The following is a 16,703-nucleotide window of genomic DNA, read 5'->3' on the forward strand; positions in this document are numbered from 1 at the left end:
CTGGGAGGGGCAGAGGCGGGGCCAGGCGGAAAAGCCACAGCCCCACCCACACAGACTATCTGCAGTCCCCTTCTTACCAGAGTCCCCTTCCCCGCTTTTTTCTCCTTTAGCGGGGCTGGGGGCTGGGGGTGACTGGCAGATACAGGCTCCAGTCCTGATTCTGTCACTCAGAGACTGTGTGACCCTGGGCAAGCTCTCTGATTCCTCAGTTTCCTCATCTGGAAGATGGGCATGACAACCTCCCCCCCCCCCCCCCCCCGCAACCCGCCCCGCCCAGAGATGTCGTAGGAATTAAAGAGGACATTGGTACATTCGTGGTTTTGGGGTCCCACCAACCACCGTCCCCCTGCTGCAGTGGGGGGGCCTTCTGGGCCTCCCAGGCCCTCCCTGAGTCCAGTGCCCCAGGCTGTTCCAAGCTTTCTTCTCCGCTCCTCTGCCTGCTGTGGTTTCCTGTATGCAGACGTCCTTCCCTCCGCCCCTCTCCTCTGTGGCTGAGCAGGCCCATGCAGGGCCACAGACTCGGAGCACCCAGACTCCTGCACTTTTCTTTATTGTCCACCTCGAGGACGGTGGGCAGGGGGAGGCGGGGACCCACCCCATCCCCAGCTGGCTACGTTTTCCATTGTTTGGCTTCCCCCTCTTGTGTCCATTGAAGACGCAGGGTTTCATCTGGGGAGAAATGACTGGGTTACTGGCTTCCTTGCAGGAGGCAGGAGATCCGGCCCGCGTGACCCTGAAACTCCCTAGAACCCACCCATTCGGGCCCTCTCTCCGGGGCCGGTTCAGGCCGCCCCCTTGCCCCCCACCCGCCCAGGCTCACGTCTGCTTTGGTTTTGGTTTGGGGACTTCCGGTGGCTGCCAGGCTGCCTCTCCAAGCTTTCTGGCCTTTGCCAGGTGAGCCCCTTGGGTGCCAGGCACTGACACCAGCCTGACTCTGATCTGGACCCATTGTCTTTGGAGGACAGGACGGTACCTGGAGGGGGGTGGGGGCAAAGGGGAATCAGGGGGAGGCGCGGGACCAACAGCTAGTGCCAAGCTGGAGGGGGTCCCAACCCCTTCTGAGCCTCCCTCGTTCCTCTCTGTACAACGTGGGCCTGCACGCCAGGATGCCCGAGGCCGCTCTTAGCATCTGTTGAAGGTACACTGGTATGCAAAGGGGGGTGGGGGGAGGGGAGCTTGTCAAGAGCCAGCTATTGGGGACTGGTGCCCTCACCAGGTTGCGATTTTGTCACTGTCACTTTCAGGCGGTCCTTGGTGGCCTTGTGATCCTGAATGGGGCTTCCTGGGTGGCCCAGCAGACGGACCTCAGTGCTTATGGGATTCTCCATCACCCAGCTCAAGTTTGCAGAGCCTGGAAACACCACAGGGTCAAGGCCGGGGCACCCATCGGTCTGGGGTTGTCAGCATCCCCCCCTCCGCCCCCGCCCCAGGCTGACCCGGCCCAGCTCTCACTGTCCTGCTCCTCACGCTCATCTTCTGTGTCCTCCTCGAGCTCGGGGTGGGGGGAGCTCCTCAGGTATCTTCCTTTGATGTAATACTCCTTTCGTTGTTGCAGACCACTTTCCTGGCCTGACCTGACGGTGGCTGAAGCTCGGCACTGATTTCTGAAGGCAGGGGAATCTGCCGAATCGTCCAGGTCCACCTGGGTCTTATGGCCACCTAGGGTATCCAGGACCCCCAGGTGTCCATTATGGCCCCCTCCACAGGGGAGAAGTTCCAGCCCTGGGTTTTCATCTCACTTCTCCGGCCTCTTCCCGTATTAGAAAATCCCAGTGACCTCTCCATCCCCCATGGTTCTCTTGGGCTTCCTGAGGACTATTCTGATGAGGCCCCCACCCCACCCGCCTTCCGTCTTCCCTGGGGGTCACCTGCCATTACCTCCCTCCCAGGTAGCAAGGCCCTGGGCCAATGGCCACTGAGAAAGATAGGGTATGGCAAAGACTCTGGACTACAATTCCCACAAATCCCTGGGGCTCCACCATAGCTAACCCTTGGCTTCTCGGATGTGGTTCCTGGTGACCAGGCCAATCTCATCGTTGACTCCTCTGGCCAGTCCTCCTGTCCAGCCTCTCTCCACAGGCCTGGGCTCTGGGTCCAGCATCATGCCCCGACTGTCACTGCCTGTATTGGCACGGCCTCCTTTGTTGTTGTGCTTATTATCGTCGAAGGAAAAACTTTGCTGAGTCTCGAAGGCCTTTCCTTCATCGTAATGTGTCTTTCGGCGGTTTACGAAGTCACTGGAGTCTGTGGGCCATTGTAAACACCTTGGCTTTCCGGCCAGGCTCTCGCTGACGGTTCACTCTGCCTCCCCTTTCCGCTCAATCCCGACCCCTCATCTCACGTGTCTTGGAAAAGTGGTCCGGAGCTCCCAAACTTCTGGTATCACCATACTGGAGGACCTTGGGATAGAGATTGTCCATTTTTGCCAACCTGAAGAGGAGGGAGACTGGTTGCGGGCACCAAACAGAGAGAACGAGGAGGGGCAGGTGGTAGATGTAGCTGGCTAATTCCCCCACCTTGGCCTTGGTCAGTCCAGATGGGAATTGTAGTGCCTCCCATTTTGGTGGCCAAAAAGCAGGCCTGGCTCAGACCTCAGAGCTCAGGGGTGGAGGGAGGAAGAGGCCCCACATCCCTACTGACCTCTGGCAGGACTCTCACCTCTTGGCCAGCACCTCCGGAGTCACCGAGGGAGAGGATGCCCCAGGCAGGTCCTCATCACTGTCCTGCAGCCTGCAGAAGAGGGAGTAAGCAGTGGTGAGGGGCAAGCATCTGGAAGTATCCAATCCCTGGGGCCTCTCTGCCTCCCCCACCGCCTTTGAATAAGGAAGGGTCTGGGCTAAAAGGTTAGGGCTGAGGGCTCAGCACCTGTGGTAGGGAGTGCTGGGTTCATCCACCTTCATAAATCCATAGTCCTTGTCAGCAGGGTGGTAGGTGACTAGGATATTCATTTCGTCCCACCGCTGAGACTTGTTCCTGGCGTAGGAGGACACAGAAAGGTGTAGGAAAACTTCCAGCGACCTCCTCCTCACAGCCCTCCCACTTTCTTTCATTCAGAAACTTCTTGTACCCGCTCGTAGTCTCAGAGGCGTAGCAGTGAGGGCGGGGGTCACGCCTAATGATAATCACACACGGTGTAGCCAGCGTTTACCCTGTACCTGCTCTCCCTAAGGCCTGGAAGCTCAGATTCCCCCCCCCCCCCCCCATCGCCCTCAGCTACTCTCTCTTCTAGTTCTCAGGACCCCGCCCCTTCCTCCTAGCCCCGCCCCCTCCAGTGTCCGAAACCCCTCCCTCCGGGCTCCGAGCCGGGTGCCAGCCGAGCTGAACTCTTTACTTCTCCGCAATGGGGGATTTCTGCATCAAGACGGAGCCGTTGCTTTTTAGGATGCTCCGGGGCCGGTCCTCACAAGGTTTGTGGGAGTGCAAGCAAGTTGACTTGGAGCGCGGACTGCGTCCGGAGTTGTACGCCCCAGACCCCTCGGACCCGAGCCTGTAGGTCCCGTATACTCTAGTTTCAGGGAAGGGGCCATGTAATCCGCTTGGGTACGGGCCGGACCCAGTGCCGAGGTGCGCAACCTCCCCAGGGTGCTGGTTGGGTCCGGAACCGAGGACTGCTACGCCCCCGGAGGGCCGGCTAGATTCAGGACTGCGAGTTACGATTCCCCCGGGGTGCAGGGAGGGCCCAGAACCGTGAAACGGGACTACGCTGGAGGGCGGCCCGGCGTCTGCCTCGACCGTGATTCCTCCGGACACACCCACGGTCGCCTCTCCCGGGGATTCCCCACTGCGGCCGCCGGCAGCCCCCAGAGCCTCGGGCTTCTCCATGGCCCCATCCGGGGACCTCTCTCAGCTGCCCCACCCCGCCCCGCCTCCTTGTTCCTCATAGCCCCGCCCTGAGGCCCCGCCCCCACCGTGGCGTTGGGCGGAGGGGCGTGGAGGTCGGGGGCTCGGACTGAGGCCCGGGTCCCCTCCCGCTCAGCTACCTGGAGCCGCGGCCCCGGCTTCGAGACTTTATATGGGGACCTCGGGCTAGGGGCCCCTCCGGCTGCCCCACCCAAAGGCCTTCTTTCTTTGTCTCTGGGATTTGTGCCCGCCCTTCTTCCCCATCACCGCCTTCATCCGAATTATCCAATCATAGTCAGGGGTCCCGGTCATGGGGCGGAAGCCTTAATTGTGACGTCACAGTCCTCCAACCTCAGCGCGAGCTCGGACAGCTGGGCTGGGGGGCTTGATATAGCTCGGGGTTTTGGGGGCAGCACCGTCAGTGCCATTGCTTGAATCTGCCTGCCAGGGTTTCATTGGACTCTTCATCCGTGGCTTTAAAATTTAAGGGTTTGGCTAGATTGGAGTTCAAGTGGGCTTGTTTAGGAATATCACGAGCCCCTTCCCTGCCCCCCCCACCCCAGTCGACGCGCTTTGCCTCTCACGAGAAGTGCGCTACACAGTGGAGGGACTGCGACAGTGTCGCAAAATATATCCGGTCTCGGTGCGAGGGCAGAGGTTTTTATTTATAAAGCTACCGGTTCCCTTCTCTGGATGCTCCAGACGCCGCTCTTACGGCGTCGAAGGGTGTAGCGCGAAGGGAAGACACCTCCTCCTGTTGCCGTAAAGCGAAAACTTCAAGGCGTCGCCTGCCTCGGCGGGGGCGGGGTCGTTGGGGCCGCTGTCGCAAAGCTGAAGGGGGGGGGCCAGCACCCCCTGCGTCGTAAAGATGCCTGAGGCGGTCGTTTCTTCTACTGTCGCAAAAGCTCGCCGCCCAAGTCTGCACCCCACTCCGAGCCACTCCGTCACCCGGCCGTGCCGTAAAGCAAGCCTGCCCGACCCCGTCGTCCTTCTGTTCCCACCGCGGTGGTCATTAGTTCCCCAGCCCGGGATGCTTCGTTGCCCGGCAGTGCCGTAAAGCATACCTGGCCCCAGCCCCGAGCCCTATTCCCTCCGGGTGTGTGTGCACCGCGGTTGCCACGGTGCCGCCAAGCGCGGCTGTCGCGCGGCCCGGGTGTCAGCGGCGATGGCGGCGGGGTCGGGTGGGAGCGGGGGCTCTGGGGGAGGCCCCGGGCCGGGGCCGGGTGGGGGTGGGGGCCCCGGCGGGAGCGGCCCAGGGCCGGGGTCCGGCGGGGGTCTGGGCAGCGGCGGGGAGCTGCACCCGCGCACCGGGCGCTTGGTGAGCCTGTCGGCCTGTGGGCGTACAGCGCGGCGGCAGCAGCCGGGCCAGGAGTTTAACCACGGGCTGGTGTTGAGCCGGGAGCCTTTGCGCGACGGCCGCGTCTTCACCGTCCGCATCGACCGCAAGGTGCGGGGCTGGGTCTGCGGAACCGAGACGTGGAGGGTGGTGGGAGGGGGAGAGCGAGAGGCGGGATGGGGGACAATCGGGGCAGCCCCATCGCCGGGCACCGAGAGGGAACCGACGGACCTTATGGGCACCCGGTGACGGGCAGGGGGGGGAGCGGGAAGTAGAAACATTGAGTCTGAAGGGGAAACGGGTAAGGAGAGCTTGATTTTCTCCGGACCCAGGAGCAGGGAAGGGACACGGGCTTCAGCCGCTAGAATGGCTAGGGAACAGGTCTCCTGGAATGGCTTGTGGCAGGCGGAGGACGGAGAGATGTCAGGGACCTGACAGGAGGAGAGAGAACCAGGGAAAGTACAACCATCGGAGGATAAACTCAGGCCGGAACGATGGGTGGGGAGGGACTCTCAGGGAGAGGGAGGTGTGCCTCTTGTGTGTCGTTCGGTGACGAGGCCAGGGACACAGAGGTGGAATTTGGGAAGTGAGTGAATCTGAGTGGAGCCAGGGCCCAGGAGAGAAATGGGCCAGGGGAGGAGGAGAGCGGTGTACAAGAGCAGGGACAACCGACTTGGAGAGCTGTGCATCTGGGTGGTTGAGAAGTCACAGAGACCAGGCACTTAGAGGCGGCAGGGGGCTGCAGCCAGGGAATTTAGCCCAGACGGTGGGGACAGGCATGGTGTCAGAGACACCGAGCCGCCAGAGTAGGGAGCAGAGTTGCTAGGGGACAGCGGTGCCCACGGTCCCTGAGACAGAGTGCAGGAAGTTGCTTGTGGGACCGCACCTCTGGGTTAGTGTCCCGCGTCTCAAGAGAGAAGAGCCAGCTGGCTGAGACGTGGCAAGGGGGGGGGGACACGGTGGTCTGTGAAGTGTGGTTTCCTAGTGGTGGGAGACCCGTGGGGGCCCTTCCTGAGTCCCTGTCCACCGCTCTCATCGCAGGTCAACTCCTGGAGTGGCTCCATTGAGATTGGGGTGACGGCACTGGACCCCAGTGTGCTGGACTTCCCAAGCAGCGCCACGGGGCTGAAGGGGGGCTCATGGGTGGTGTCGGGCTGCTCAGTGCTGAGGGACGGACGTTCTGTGCTGGAGGAGTATGGTCAGGACCTGGACCAGCTCGGTGAAGGGGACCGTGTGGGCGTGGAGCGCACAGTTGCCGGGGAGCTGCGGCTCTGGGTGAACGGGCGGGACTGCGGGGTGGCCGCCACGGGCCTCCCCGCGCGTGTCTGGGCCGTTGTGGACCTTTACGGCAAGTGCACGCAGATCACCGTGCTACCCCCTGAGCCAGGTTTCAGCCCCCCTGCTCCCATCCCTACACCCCCCCTCGAGCCCTCCGCGCCCCCTGAAGATTCTGCCTTGACTGAACAGGGGACCCCGGGGGACGAAGGTGAGAATAGAGCTCGGGCAGCGGTGGAGGGGCGGGGCAGGGGGACCGGCTGAAGGAGTGGGTGACGTGTAGTGACAAATGAGGCTGGGTGTGGGCAGGGCCTCTCCGACCCCTTTCCCCCCCACCCGAGTCTGTTGAAGGGGAAAGCAGGGGCTAGAGGAGGGGGTCTCCTGGCTGTGGGCCCCTGCAGCAGGGGCCGAACCCTCATTCCCCTCCCATCCCGCCTGGTCCCCAGCCTTCATGGTGTCCCCAGCGCAGGCCCGGCCGGAGACGTTTCCTAACAGCCTTGAGTCGCATAATGGTGAGGGCTTCCGGGAGGCTCTGGGAAGGGCAGCGGGAAGTGAGGTGGCCCAGGCGAGGGGAGGGACCTCAGGAGAGGGCCAGGGGGCGAGTGGCGAGCCAGAGGGGGTACGGCCTCATTCCAGCTTCCCTCCCCCGCCCCGCCGCCGCAGATTTTGCCAGCATGGAGCTGTCGGAGGTGGTGGGCAACGCCATCCTGTCTGCCTACAACGGGGGGCTCCTAAATGTGAACCTGAGCTCCCCCCCGGCCGGGGAAGGACCGGGGCCCAGCGGCACGGCCACCTCGCCTGTCCTCACTTCCAACGACGCCCTGCTCTTTCACGAGAAGTGCGGAACCCTCATCAAACTCAGCAACAATAACAAGACGGCCGAGCGCCGCCGGCCCCTGGATGAGTTCAACAACGGCGTGGTCATGACCAACCGTCCGCTCCGGGACAACGAGATGTTTGAGGTGTGCGAGATCCCGGGCTCTGGTTAGCACGTCACTCTCCGGGGGCTCGAGACGGGGCTTGACCCTTGACGTTAGAAGGGTGGGGCCCAAGGAAGAGCCGGGGACTGAGGGGCGCTGTTCTATGCTCACGTTCCCCGTCTGTCCCTTCTGTCGTCACCCCTCCCAAGATCCGCATCGACAAGCTCGTGGATAAGTGGTCTGGCTCCATTGAGATCGGTGTCACCACCCACAACCCCAACAGCCTGGAGTACCCAGCCACCATGACCAACCTGCAGTCAGGTACCAGCCCCGGGCAGGGCGGGGGGCACCTTCCTAAGGCGGAGGAAGCCCGTGTCCTGAGCGGGGTGTCCGCTGCCCCCCCAGGCACCATCATGATGAGTGGCTGTGGGATCCTGACCAACGGCAAGGGCACCCGCCGGGAGTACTGTGAGTTCAGTCTGGATGAGCTACAGGTGAGGGTGGGGCGTGGAGCCTGGGCCCCTCTGTGGGGCAGCCCCGTTTCCCTGCGCCCCTGCCCGTGCACCACGGTCTCCCCTGTGACCCAGAGCAAGGCCTGTTAGCTTTTTTTAAAGTCTTTTTTTTTTTTTTTTAACGCTTATTTACTTTAAACGTTAGAGAGAGGCAGAGCGTGAGTGGGTAAGGGGCAGAGAGAGGGAGACACAACTCGAGGCAGGCTCCAGGCTCTGAGCTGTCAGCACAGAGCCTGATGTGGGGCTCGAACTCACAAACCGTGAGATCGTGACCTGAGCCGAAGTCAGACGCTCCACTGACTGAGCCACCCAGGCGCCCCAAGGCCTGTTAGCTTTTGCCTAGAGGTTCCTTCTGAGAAGGCAGGGCTGCCCAGTAGTTAGGCACTCGGGTTTCCGAGTCAGAGTTTTACTTTTTCTTAATCGTTTGGCCATTTGTGGTGGTGACCAGAGGCAACAAACTCGTTCTCTTTGGTAGTTTGGTGGGTTTTTTTTTTTTTTTCTTCCCTTCTAACGTTTAAAGCGAGCCTGTTAGTATTTTCTAGACTCCTTTGGGAGGTAGATGGGGTGATGTTTATGAGATGGCTTAACGCAGCGCTGGCCTCGGAGTGAGCGTTCGGGGGGGGGCGGCTCTGGGACTCCGGCACCTTGGGAGCAGTTCCCCTGCGGCCTGGGCTGGCGGGCAGGCTTTAGGACCGCGTTGTTCCAGGGTCCCCAGGACAAGTCTGGAGCCTGACCAGGAATAGATTCCAGACTTTCGTCTTTTCTGCTTTGACCAGGAGGGCGACCACATCGGTCTCACGAGGAAGTCCAACTCTGCCCTGCATTTCTTCATCAACGGCATCGATCAGGGTAGGGGCCGCGCGGCCAGGGCGCTCGGTGCAGGGGTCTGGTCCTCACACTGCTGCCTCTCTTTGAGGCTGGTCTGACCCCTTCCTTCGCCTTCCACCCCCACAGGCGTGGCCACCCCGCTGACGCCCCCGGTCGTGTATGGAGTGGTGGACTTGTACGGGATGGCGGTGAAGGTGACCATCGTGCATAATAACAACCACAGCGACCGTCTGCGCCGCAACAATGCCATCCTGCGGGCCCTGTCTCCCGAGGGCGCCCTCCGCCGCGCCGCCCCCGCCGCTCAGGCTGAGCCCGAGCGCCTGCTCTTCCACCCGAACTGCGGGCAGAAGGCGGCTATCACCCACGAGGGACGCACCGCCCTGCGGCCCCAGTATGGCCCGGGGGGGTGGGGAGAAGCCCGCAGAAGGGGCTCTGACGGGCTTGCGGGAGGGGCGCGGACGCGGGGGGTGGGGGGGGCGGCGGGATTCTGAGCGGGGCCGTCGTGACAGGGAAGGGGGGAGCCTCCGGGACAGCGAAGGTCAGCAGGCGGATTGGGGGCAGCAGGAGTCAGGCAGGCACCGACCGGGCCGGGGCGCGGTGTGCTCAGCGCGCGCGCGCTCGTGCCTGAGGCCCCGCGTGCTGTACCCTCAGTGCCACCGATGACTTCAATCATGGCGTGGTGCTGAGCAGCAGAGCCCTGCGGGACGGAGAAGTGTTCCAGGTGCGCATCGACAAGATGGTGGACAAGTGGGCTGGCTCCATCGAGATCGGTGTCACCACCCATAACCCTGCCTACCTCCAGTTGCCCTCCACCATGACCAACCTGCGCTCGGGTGAGCCCCCCCAGCGGGGCGGGGCCGGGGCAGGGTCCTCGGGAGGAAGCCACCCCCCGGAGCCCGGATGGGATGCTCGTGCTCCGGCCCTTTTCTCCGCTTGTCACACTTGTGACGACTCATCCGGTGGCTGAGGCCTGCCCGCCACGTGGACGGGGCTCGTGGCTGGCTTGGGACGTGCAGGGTTTTCTTGTTCAGCTCTGGGAAGAGAGCCGACCGTCAGAAAAGGCAGGCCGGGCCAGCGGCTTTGGGGGGGCGGACGCGGGCACTGCCGCACGACAGGAGCCCTGGTCCCCGCTCACGTCCTCTGTACCCCCCCCGTCCCCCTAGGGACCTGGATGATGACCGGGAACGGGGTGATGCATAACGGGACGACCATCCTGGACGAGTACGGGCACAACCTGGACCGCCTCAAGGTGGGAGAGCGTGCGTCCGGCCGGGGCCCGGCGGCGGGAGGCGGGCAAGGCGGGGCTGCCGTAGGACCAGCCCAGGCGGGAGCTCTGCCTGACTCCTCACTCCAGCCCCCCTTCTTCCAAGGCAGGGGACACGGTGGGCGTGGTGCGGCGGGAGGACGGGACCCTGCACTTCTTTGTCAACGGGATGACTCAGGGCCCCGCGGCCTGGAACGTGCCCCCGGGTGTCTACGCAGTCGTGGACCTCTACGGCCAGGCGGCCCAGGCCACCATTGTGGACGACGTGGGTGAGGGCCGGACCGGGCAGGGGCAGGGGGTCGGGGTGGCCTTGGGGGGCCTCAGAGACCCCTGTGAGCCTAATGGGCGATGACCACTCATGCAGAGGTGCCCCCAGTCCCCGAGCCACTCCCCGAAGGGAACAACCAGGTGTCCCCGAGCTCCCCGTCATCGGGGGCCGGGGGCTCCGACCTGCGTTTCCACCAGCTACACGGCAGTAACGCAGTGATCACCAACGGGGGCCGCACCGCGCTCCGCCATAACTGCCGCAGCGAGTTCAACGACGCCATCGTCATCTCCAATCGGTCAGTGCCCGGGCCTTCGTGCCCCCAGCTTCCCGCTGCCCGGCCTCGGCCACCGAGCAGGGCCTGTCTGATTGCCGCTGTCCCTGGCAGGGCCCTGCGCGACGGGGAGCTGTTTGAAATCGTCATTCAGAAGATGGTGGACCGCTGGTCAGGCTCCATCGAGGCCGGTGAGGGCACCCGTGTGTGCGTGCACGCACGCGCGCACCGGGGGCGGGGGTGGTGGCCGCTGGCCGCCCACTGCTGGGGGCTTGGCTCTGACCTACCCCTGCCTCCTAGGAGTGACCGCTATTCGGCCAGAAGACCTTGAGTTCCCCAACACCATGACGGATATCGACTATGACACGTGGATGCTGAGGTCAGACTGCCTGCTTTGCGGGCCGTGCGGCCGGCTAGGATGAGGGAAGCGAGTCTTGGGGCCCGCGGTGGCCCTGGGCAGCCTTCCCACGTCGCCCCGCACCCTGCAGCGGCTCGGCCCCCTCTCCTCTCGGGGAAGCTCCCGCTTTTCTCTGTCCCGGAGGCATAGGGAACGGGATTGGGTCCCAGACCCCAGATCGAGATCCCGATCCAAGGCGCTGGGAGGTTCTGACGAGCAGAGACCGAGCAGGGGCCTGTGTGGGGAAGAGCCGGGAGACTCACCGGCCCCTTCTGTCGCCCCTCCAGTGGCACGGCCATCATGCAAGACGGAAACACGATGCGCAACAACTACGGGTGCGACCTCGATGCGCTGGGCACAGGCGCGCGCATCGGCATGATGCGAACGGCCAAGGGCGACCTGCACTACTTTATCAACGGCCAGGACCAAGGCGCCGCCTGCTCAGGCTTGCCTCCGGGTAAAGGTGACTGCGCTGTGGCTTTCGGCCCGCCCGCCTCGTGCCGGTGCCCCGCGGGCTCTCGGACTTCTGACCCCTTCCTTTCCCACCCAGAAGTGTACGCGGTCGTGGATCTCTACGGCCAGTGCGTCCAAGTGTCCATCACCAGCGCCACCGGCCCCATGGACAACAGCCTGGCGACCAGCAACACGGCCACTGAGAAGTCCTTCCCCCTGCACTCCCCAGGTGCGGCCGGCGGGGCGGGCTCTGCTTCCTCACCGTGGGCCTGAGGGGGCCGCTGCCAGCTCAGGGAGCTGGGTCAGGACGGGCTCGCCCCTGAAGGGAGGGATGAGCCCAGGGTAGGCGGCGGCCAAGAAGAGGGGAGGAGGTCACGGCTGGCTGGAACGACCGAGGCGCTTCTCGGCCGCCAGGAGGCCGGGAGCCGGGCACGCCCGCTTTGGGAACGGGTCTCTCGCGGGGAAAGAGGCGCGGGAGGCTCTCCGATGGCAGACAGAGGACTGATGGCAAACGGGGGCCTTTCCGGCAACTTCCCGCTTCCCCCGAGAGCTCCGCTCCGTGTCCTTTCTGAAGCTCGCTGTCCCACTGTCCCCTCCCGCTGCGCCTGTTCCCCACAGTGGCTGGCGTGGCTCACCGCTTTCACAGCACGTGTGGCAAGAACGTCACTCTGGAGGAGGACGGCACGAGGGCGGTACGCGCGGCCGGCTACGCTCACGGCCTGGTCTTCAGCACCAAGGAGCTCAAGACGGAGGAGGTGTTCGAGGTGGGCGGCGGGCCCCTCGCAGCGAGGCGGGCGGCCCCCCCCCCCCCCCCGCTGTCCCCCTGCCCCTGGCTAGCGCCGGCCGCCGCCTTTTGTCTCCCTCAGGTCAAAGTGGACGAGCTGGACGAGAAGTGGGCGGGCTCCCTGCGCCTGGGACTGACCACGCTGGCGCCCGGGGACATGGGGCCCGGCACGGGCGGGGGCCCGGCGCTGCCGCCCTCCCTGCCGGAGCTCCGGACCAAGACCACCTGGATGGTGTCCAGCTGCGAAGTGAGGCGCGACGGCCAGCTCCAGAGGATGAACTACGGCCGGAACCTGGAGAGGCTGGGGGTGAGGCCGCCGGCTCCGGGGTCGGGGCGGAGGTGGAGCGGGGGCGGCGGGGGGAGGGAGGCCAGGCACTCGAGCCCGTCTCACCTTGGCGCCAGGTGGGCAGCCGCGTGGGCATCCGCCGGGGGGCGGACGACACGATGCACATCTTGGTAGACGGAGAGGACATGGGGCCTGCGGCCACCGGCGTTGCCAAGGTAGACCCGGGGAACCTTGGGCTTGGGCAGCGGGCTCGAGGCCTTCCGCGGACCCCCGACTCCTGTGTCCTGTGTGCCCACAGAACGTGTGGGCCGTGCTGGACCTGTACGGGCCCGTACGGAGCGTGTCTGTGGTCAGCTCCACGAGGCTGGAGGAGCCGGAAGGCACCCAGCCTCCCTCCCCCAGCTCGGACACCGGCAGCGAGGGCGAGGGCGAGGGCGAGGGCGAGGAAGACGACGACGGGGAGGAGCACAGCCCGAGGGTAAGAGGCCCCGCGGGGCAGGCGGGGCCCGTGAACGGGCGGCTCGGGTCGGTGGTGGTCCGCGGGACACCAGGCTGTCCTGGGGCTCTCTGACCCAACCCCGGGTGGCCAGTCGCCTGTGCGCGAGCCCCGTGTAAACGCCCGCGGGGGGTGGCTCGTACTGGCAACCCAGCAGCTCGGTCTCTCCTCCACACCAGGGCCGGAATCAAGTGGCCATTATGCCCACAGCCCTCGAGTTCCTGGAGAACCACGGGAAGAACATCCTCTTGTCCAACGGGAACCGCACCGCCACGCGGGTGGCCAGCTACAACCAGGGCATCGTTGTCATCAACCAGCCCCTGGTGCCCCAGCTGCTGGTCCAGGTGGGCCTCGCCTTCTCCGCCGCTCCTCTGGCTCGGGGTGACCCAGGGCCAGCCCTCCTGGAGGAACCCCTTTCCAGCTGAGGACGAGGTAGAAGGCAAGCCCCTCGGATGAGCTTCCCGGGCTTGGGCTCGTGCCCGCGGTGGGGTTCGTAGGTCGCTTATCAGGAAGCCTTACTTGCCGGCCGGTGGGGGCGGCGGCAGCGGGCAGGGGCTGGGGGAGGCCAAGAGAGACGCCGGCCCTACGCGTGGGTGCGTGGACGGCTTTGCCGAGGAGGAGGCCTTTCCGCCGTTTGCCACAAACGGAGAGATTTAGTCAGGAACGCGGGGCACGGGGACCCTTACTGTCCCGACAGCGCCGAGGCTCACGTGGGGAAGGAAACAAGGGGTTTGTAGTTTGCGGTCCCTCCGGGCGAGGGAAGGGCAGCATCCCAGGCCGCGCTGTGGGAGGTGCTGTCGCTCCCCCCCTCCCCCCCGGCGGGGGTGAGGAGCCTGGTTCTGCTGGGGGGCGGCCTCTTCCGTGACTGGGGAGTGGTTGCCCTTTTCCCCAGGTGCGGATAGACTTCCTGAACCGGCAGTGGACGTCCTCCCTGGTCCTGGGCGTCATCACCTGCCCGCCCGAGAGGCTCAACTTCCCCGCTTCTGCCTGTGCCCTCAAGCGGGCAGCCTGGCTGCTGCGGGGCCGTGGCATCTTCCACAACGGTCTCAAGGTGAGTAGGGGGCAGAGAGAAGAGGGAGGGCCGGGGCCTCGAGTCGGGACGGTCTGGCCAAAAGGGTCCCCGGCTCCGGCAGTAGGACTGCGGGCGTAAAGGGGCCCCGTGGTGGGGTGGACCCCATGGTGGGTGAGCGAGAGTGGGGGGGGCCTCATCTGGACGCTCAGGCTGTCACGTTGTCCTGGGTCCCTGCCGCTGAGCATGTTGTGGGGGGGAGGGCAGTGGGGGGGGTTGGCGGGGAGGTGGACTCCTGATGTTTGAGGAGGGGGGTGGAGCCCGGGCGGCGGGCCGGCGTGGAGGCCGAGCCTGGGGCCTGGCAACCGGAAGCAGAGCGAAGGGCGAGCCTGGCTGTTGCCTGCGGGCGTCTGATCTCTGGGAAGACAGTAGGTCTTTCCTCCTAGATCTGTGAGAAGTTTGGGCCAAACCTGGACACGTGTCCTGAAGGCACCGTCTTGGGACTGCGGCTGGACGGCTCTGGGGGGCTGCACCTCCACGTCAATGGGCTGGACCAGGGGGTGGCCGTACCGGACGTGCCCCAGCCCTGCCACGCGGTGGTGGACCTCTACGGCCAGTGCGAGCAGGTCGGCTGTAACGGAGGAAGCGTGGAGGGGGCGACCGGTGAGGGCACGGGCAGGCCCCGGGGGCTGGGGCACGCCCGGCTGATTTCCCGCCCCCCTCCCCTGCAGGTGACCATCGTGAGCCCTGAACCAGGGGCTGCCAGTGGCAAGAGTGCGGGAACCCAAGGGGACATGGAGAAGGCGGACGTGGTAGATGGTGAGCCGGCCCGCAGAGCCCCGCCCCGCCCACCGTGCCGCGCCGCCCCGGCTCCTGTGACCCGTGCCCCCTCCTGCCCGCGCAGGTATGAAGGAGAGCGTGTGCTGGGGGCCGCTGCCTGCCGCCAGCCCTCTCAAGAGCTGCGAGTATCACGCCCTGTGCTCCCGCTTCCAAGAACTGCTGTTGCTTCCCGGTGAGTCCCCGGTCCCCCGGGACCCGCCTCGTTCCCCGGGGCAGTGCTGGGCACCTCGGCACCCAGCCTGCCCCTCGCTTTCCCGCAGAGGATTACTTTATGCCTCCGCCCAAGCGAAGCCTGTGCTACTGTGAGTCTTGCCGGAAGCTTCGAGGGGACGAGGCCCACAGGCGCCGGGGAGAGCCCCCTCGGGAGTATGCCCTGCCCTTCGGCTGGTGCAGGTTCAACCTCAGGTGTGCGCAGGGCAGGGTCACGCGGCTCCCTTACTGTTCTTTTCCCCTAGAGGAAGGAGGTTCCCAGGGGGTGCATGGAAGACGTGGCAGAACTTCCCGTAGAGGGGACAGTGTTGGGGAGCCAGCGACCTTTGTCCGGTCTGCCCTGTCTACGTCCTAGGGTGAATCCCCGTCTGGAAGCTGGGACGCTAACCAAGAAGTGGCACATGGCCTATCACGGGAGCCACGTGGCAGCGGTGCGGAGGGTGCTGGACCGAGGGGAGCTGGGAGCAGGTACCGGGGCGCCAGGGGCGGGGCGGGGCAGGGCGGGTGGGCCCGGCCCCTGGAGGGCGGCCCTGACGCAGCTCTCGTCCTAGGCGCTGCCTCTATCCTGAGCTGCCGGCCGCTGAAGGGCGAGCCCGGGGTGGGGTTTGAGGAGCCCGGCGAGAACTGCGCCCCTCCCCGGGAGGAGCAGCCCCCTCCGGTGCTGCTCTCCCCGTCCCTGCAGTACGCTGGGGCCGAGACCCTGGCATCCAAAGTGCAGTGAGTACCCGGGGACACGCCCGGGGTCTCCACGTTTTGCCTTCCCTTCTCTCACCTGTGCCACTTGGGTCTTCTCTCGCTCTAGAACATTGTTATATAAGAAGCATTTACTATTTTTAAAGGTGACAAAAAGGGGGGTGCAGTGGGTCAGAAGTGCGGGTGGAGCGGGCGCGGGGAGCAGGGTGGGCAGCGGCCTGCACGCGGAAGCCGGGGAGCCTGCCCCGCAGTCGTTGGGGAAGGCGGTAGGGAGGGGAGTGGGGGGAGGGCCAGGCCCCTGCAAGATGGGGGTGTCCCCTCAGGGCCTGTGTGGCCGTGCAGTTAGCAAGGGGAGGAGAGGGGCCAGAGGCCTCACGGCCGGATTTCTTCTCCCCCCGACAGATTCCGGGACCCCAAATCCCAGCGGACGCACCAGGCCCAGGTGGCGTTCCAGGTGTGCGTGCGCCCCGGCTCCTACACCCCCGGGCCCCCCTCGGCCGCCCTCAGAGAACCTCCGGACCCTCACTTCAGCCCAGCCGAACTCGAGTGGGTGACCAAGGAGAAGGGGGCCACGCTCCTCTATGCCCTGCTGGTGCGGGTGGAATGAGGGGCGGCCTGGCGATGACAAGCACAGCGGGGCCCTGGGCCCGGGACTCCGAGTGACGACCGACGACGATCGCCCCGGCACGCGCGGGGCCCGGACAGGCAGGGGGCCCTGGAGCTCGAGTCCTGCCTCCCGCGCCCGCGGCAGCAGAGCCATCCCCGACCGCGCGGCGGGCGAGCGGGAGCCGGGCCCGACAGCCCCCCTTTCATGCACTGACTTGGGAAGCACGACTCCCCGGACTCCCTCCCCCGTACCACTTAATTTATTTCCGTTTTCGTTCCTGTTACTGTGAATCCCGAGCGGCCCGGATCCCCCTCCGGGCCGCCGCTTCCCGGGCCTCCGGGCGGTGGGAGGGCGCTCGCGGGGAAGGCGGGCCTCTGTACTGTTGTTACGGACGCGGGTTTCCAAGCAGCCAAT

At 65.3% G+C, this 16,703-nt stretch overlaps 2 protein-coding genes across 12 annotated transcripts; one reads left to right on the forward strand and one right to left on the reverse strand.

The window, feature by feature from the left end:
• Window positions 1-531: 531 nt before the first annotated feature.
• LOC125927053 (uncharacterized) lies at window positions 532-4,090 on the reverse strand. 6 transcript variants are annotated; one of them, XM_049637088.1, is made up of 10 exons: window positions 3,981-4,090; window positions 3,332-3,487; window positions 2,866-2,973; window positions 2,659-2,730; window positions 2,342-2,430; window positions 1,990-2,244; window positions 1,453-1,659; window positions 1,214-1,351; window positions 821-973; window positions 532-669 (listed from the first exon to the last, which is right to left on the reverse strand). In XM_049637088.1, exons 2-10 carry the CDS (start codon window positions 3,355-3,357, stop codon window positions 611-613), a joined length of 1,107 nt encoding a protein of 368 aa, XP_049493045.1. In that variant the 5' UTR covers window positions 3,358-3,487; window positions 3,981-4,090; the 3' UTR covers window positions 532-610. The 6 variants fall into 6 exon arrangements, with proteins under 6 accessions (XP_049493045.1, XP_049493044.1, XP_049493046.1 ...); XM_049637087.1 differs by having other exon boundaries at window positions 3,332-3,505; window positions 3,981-4,076; XM_049637089.1 differs by lacking the exon at window positions 3,332-3,487 and having other exon boundaries at window positions 3,981-4,072.
• Window positions 4,091-4,174: 84 nt separating this feature from the next.
• NEURL4 (neuralized E3 ubiquitin protein ligase 4) lies at window positions 4,175-16,703 on the forward strand. Of its 6 annotated transcripts, none has more exons than XM_049637076.1 (29): window positions 4,175-5,287; window positions 6,218-6,662; window positions 6,898-6,963; window positions 7,115-7,413; window positions 7,581-7,692; window positions 7,777-7,865; window positions 8,660-8,732; window positions 8,838-9,102; window positions 9,363-9,544; window positions 9,875-9,960; window positions 10,066-10,240; window positions 10,340-10,538; window positions 10,629-10,705; window positions 10,815-10,893; window positions 11,199-11,374; window positions 11,462-11,593; window positions 11,983-12,128; window positions 12,231-12,455; window positions 12,551-12,649; window positions 12,733-12,912; window positions 13,110-13,274; window positions 13,823-13,981; window positions 14,386-14,565; window positions 14,671-14,758; window positions 14,844-14,951; window positions 15,040-15,184; window positions 15,345-15,457; window positions 15,541-15,706; window positions 16,085-16,703. In XM_049637076.1, exons 1-29 carry the CDS (start codon window positions 5,006-5,008, stop codon window positions 16,287-16,289), a joined length of 4,716 nt encoding a protein of 1,571 aa, XP_049493033.1. In that variant the 5' UTR covers window positions 4,175-5,005; the 3' UTR covers window positions 16,290-16,703. The 6 variants fall into 6 exon arrangements, with proteins under 6 accessions (XP_049493033.1, XP_049493034.1, XP_049493038.1 ...); XM_049637077.1 differs by having other exon boundaries at window positions 11,199-11,368; XM_049637080.1 differs by having other exon boundaries at window positions 4,177-5,287; window positions 10,082-10,244; window positions 11,199-11,368.

Source organism: Panthera uncia, chromosome E1 (genome assembly GCF_023721935.1).
Source record: "Panthera uncia isolate 11264 chromosome E1, Puncia_PCG_1.0, whole genome shotgun sequence".
NCBI lineage: Eukaryota > Metazoa > Chordata > Mammalia > Carnivora > Felidae > Panthera > Panthera uncia.

What these genes read in the sequence shown, in the direction of transcription:
- NEURL4 (XM_049637076.1), top strand. Translation starts at nt 5,006, where the DNA reads ATGGCGGCGGGGTCGGGTGGGAGCGGGGGCTCTGGGGGAGGCCCCGGG. An exon ending in CATGACCAACCTGCGCTCGG is followed by an intron (nt 9,545 to 9,874) that starts GTGAGCCCCCCC and finishes CCGTCCCCCTAG; the next exon opens with GGACCTGGATGATGACCGGG. An exon ending in GAAGGCGGACGTGGTAGATG is followed by an intron (nt 14,759 to 14,843) that starts GTGAGCCGGCCC and finishes CTGCCCGCGCAG; the next exon opens with GTATGAAGGAGAGCGTGTGC.
- LOC125927053 (XM_049637085.1), bottom strand. Translation starts at nt 3,822, where the DNA reads ATGGAGAAGCCCGAGGCTCTGGGGGCTGCCGGCGGCCGCAGTGGGGAA. An exon ending in AAATCCCCCATTGCGGAGAA is followed by an intron (nt 2,974 to 3,331) that starts GTAAAGAGTTCA and finishes CTCCTACGCCAG; the next exon opens with GAACAAGTCTCAGCGGTGGG. An exon ending in AAACCAAAACCAAAGCAGAC is followed by an intron (nt 670 to 820) that starts GTGAGCCTGGGC and finishes ATTTCTCCCCAG; the next exon opens with ATGAAACCCTGCGTCTTCAA.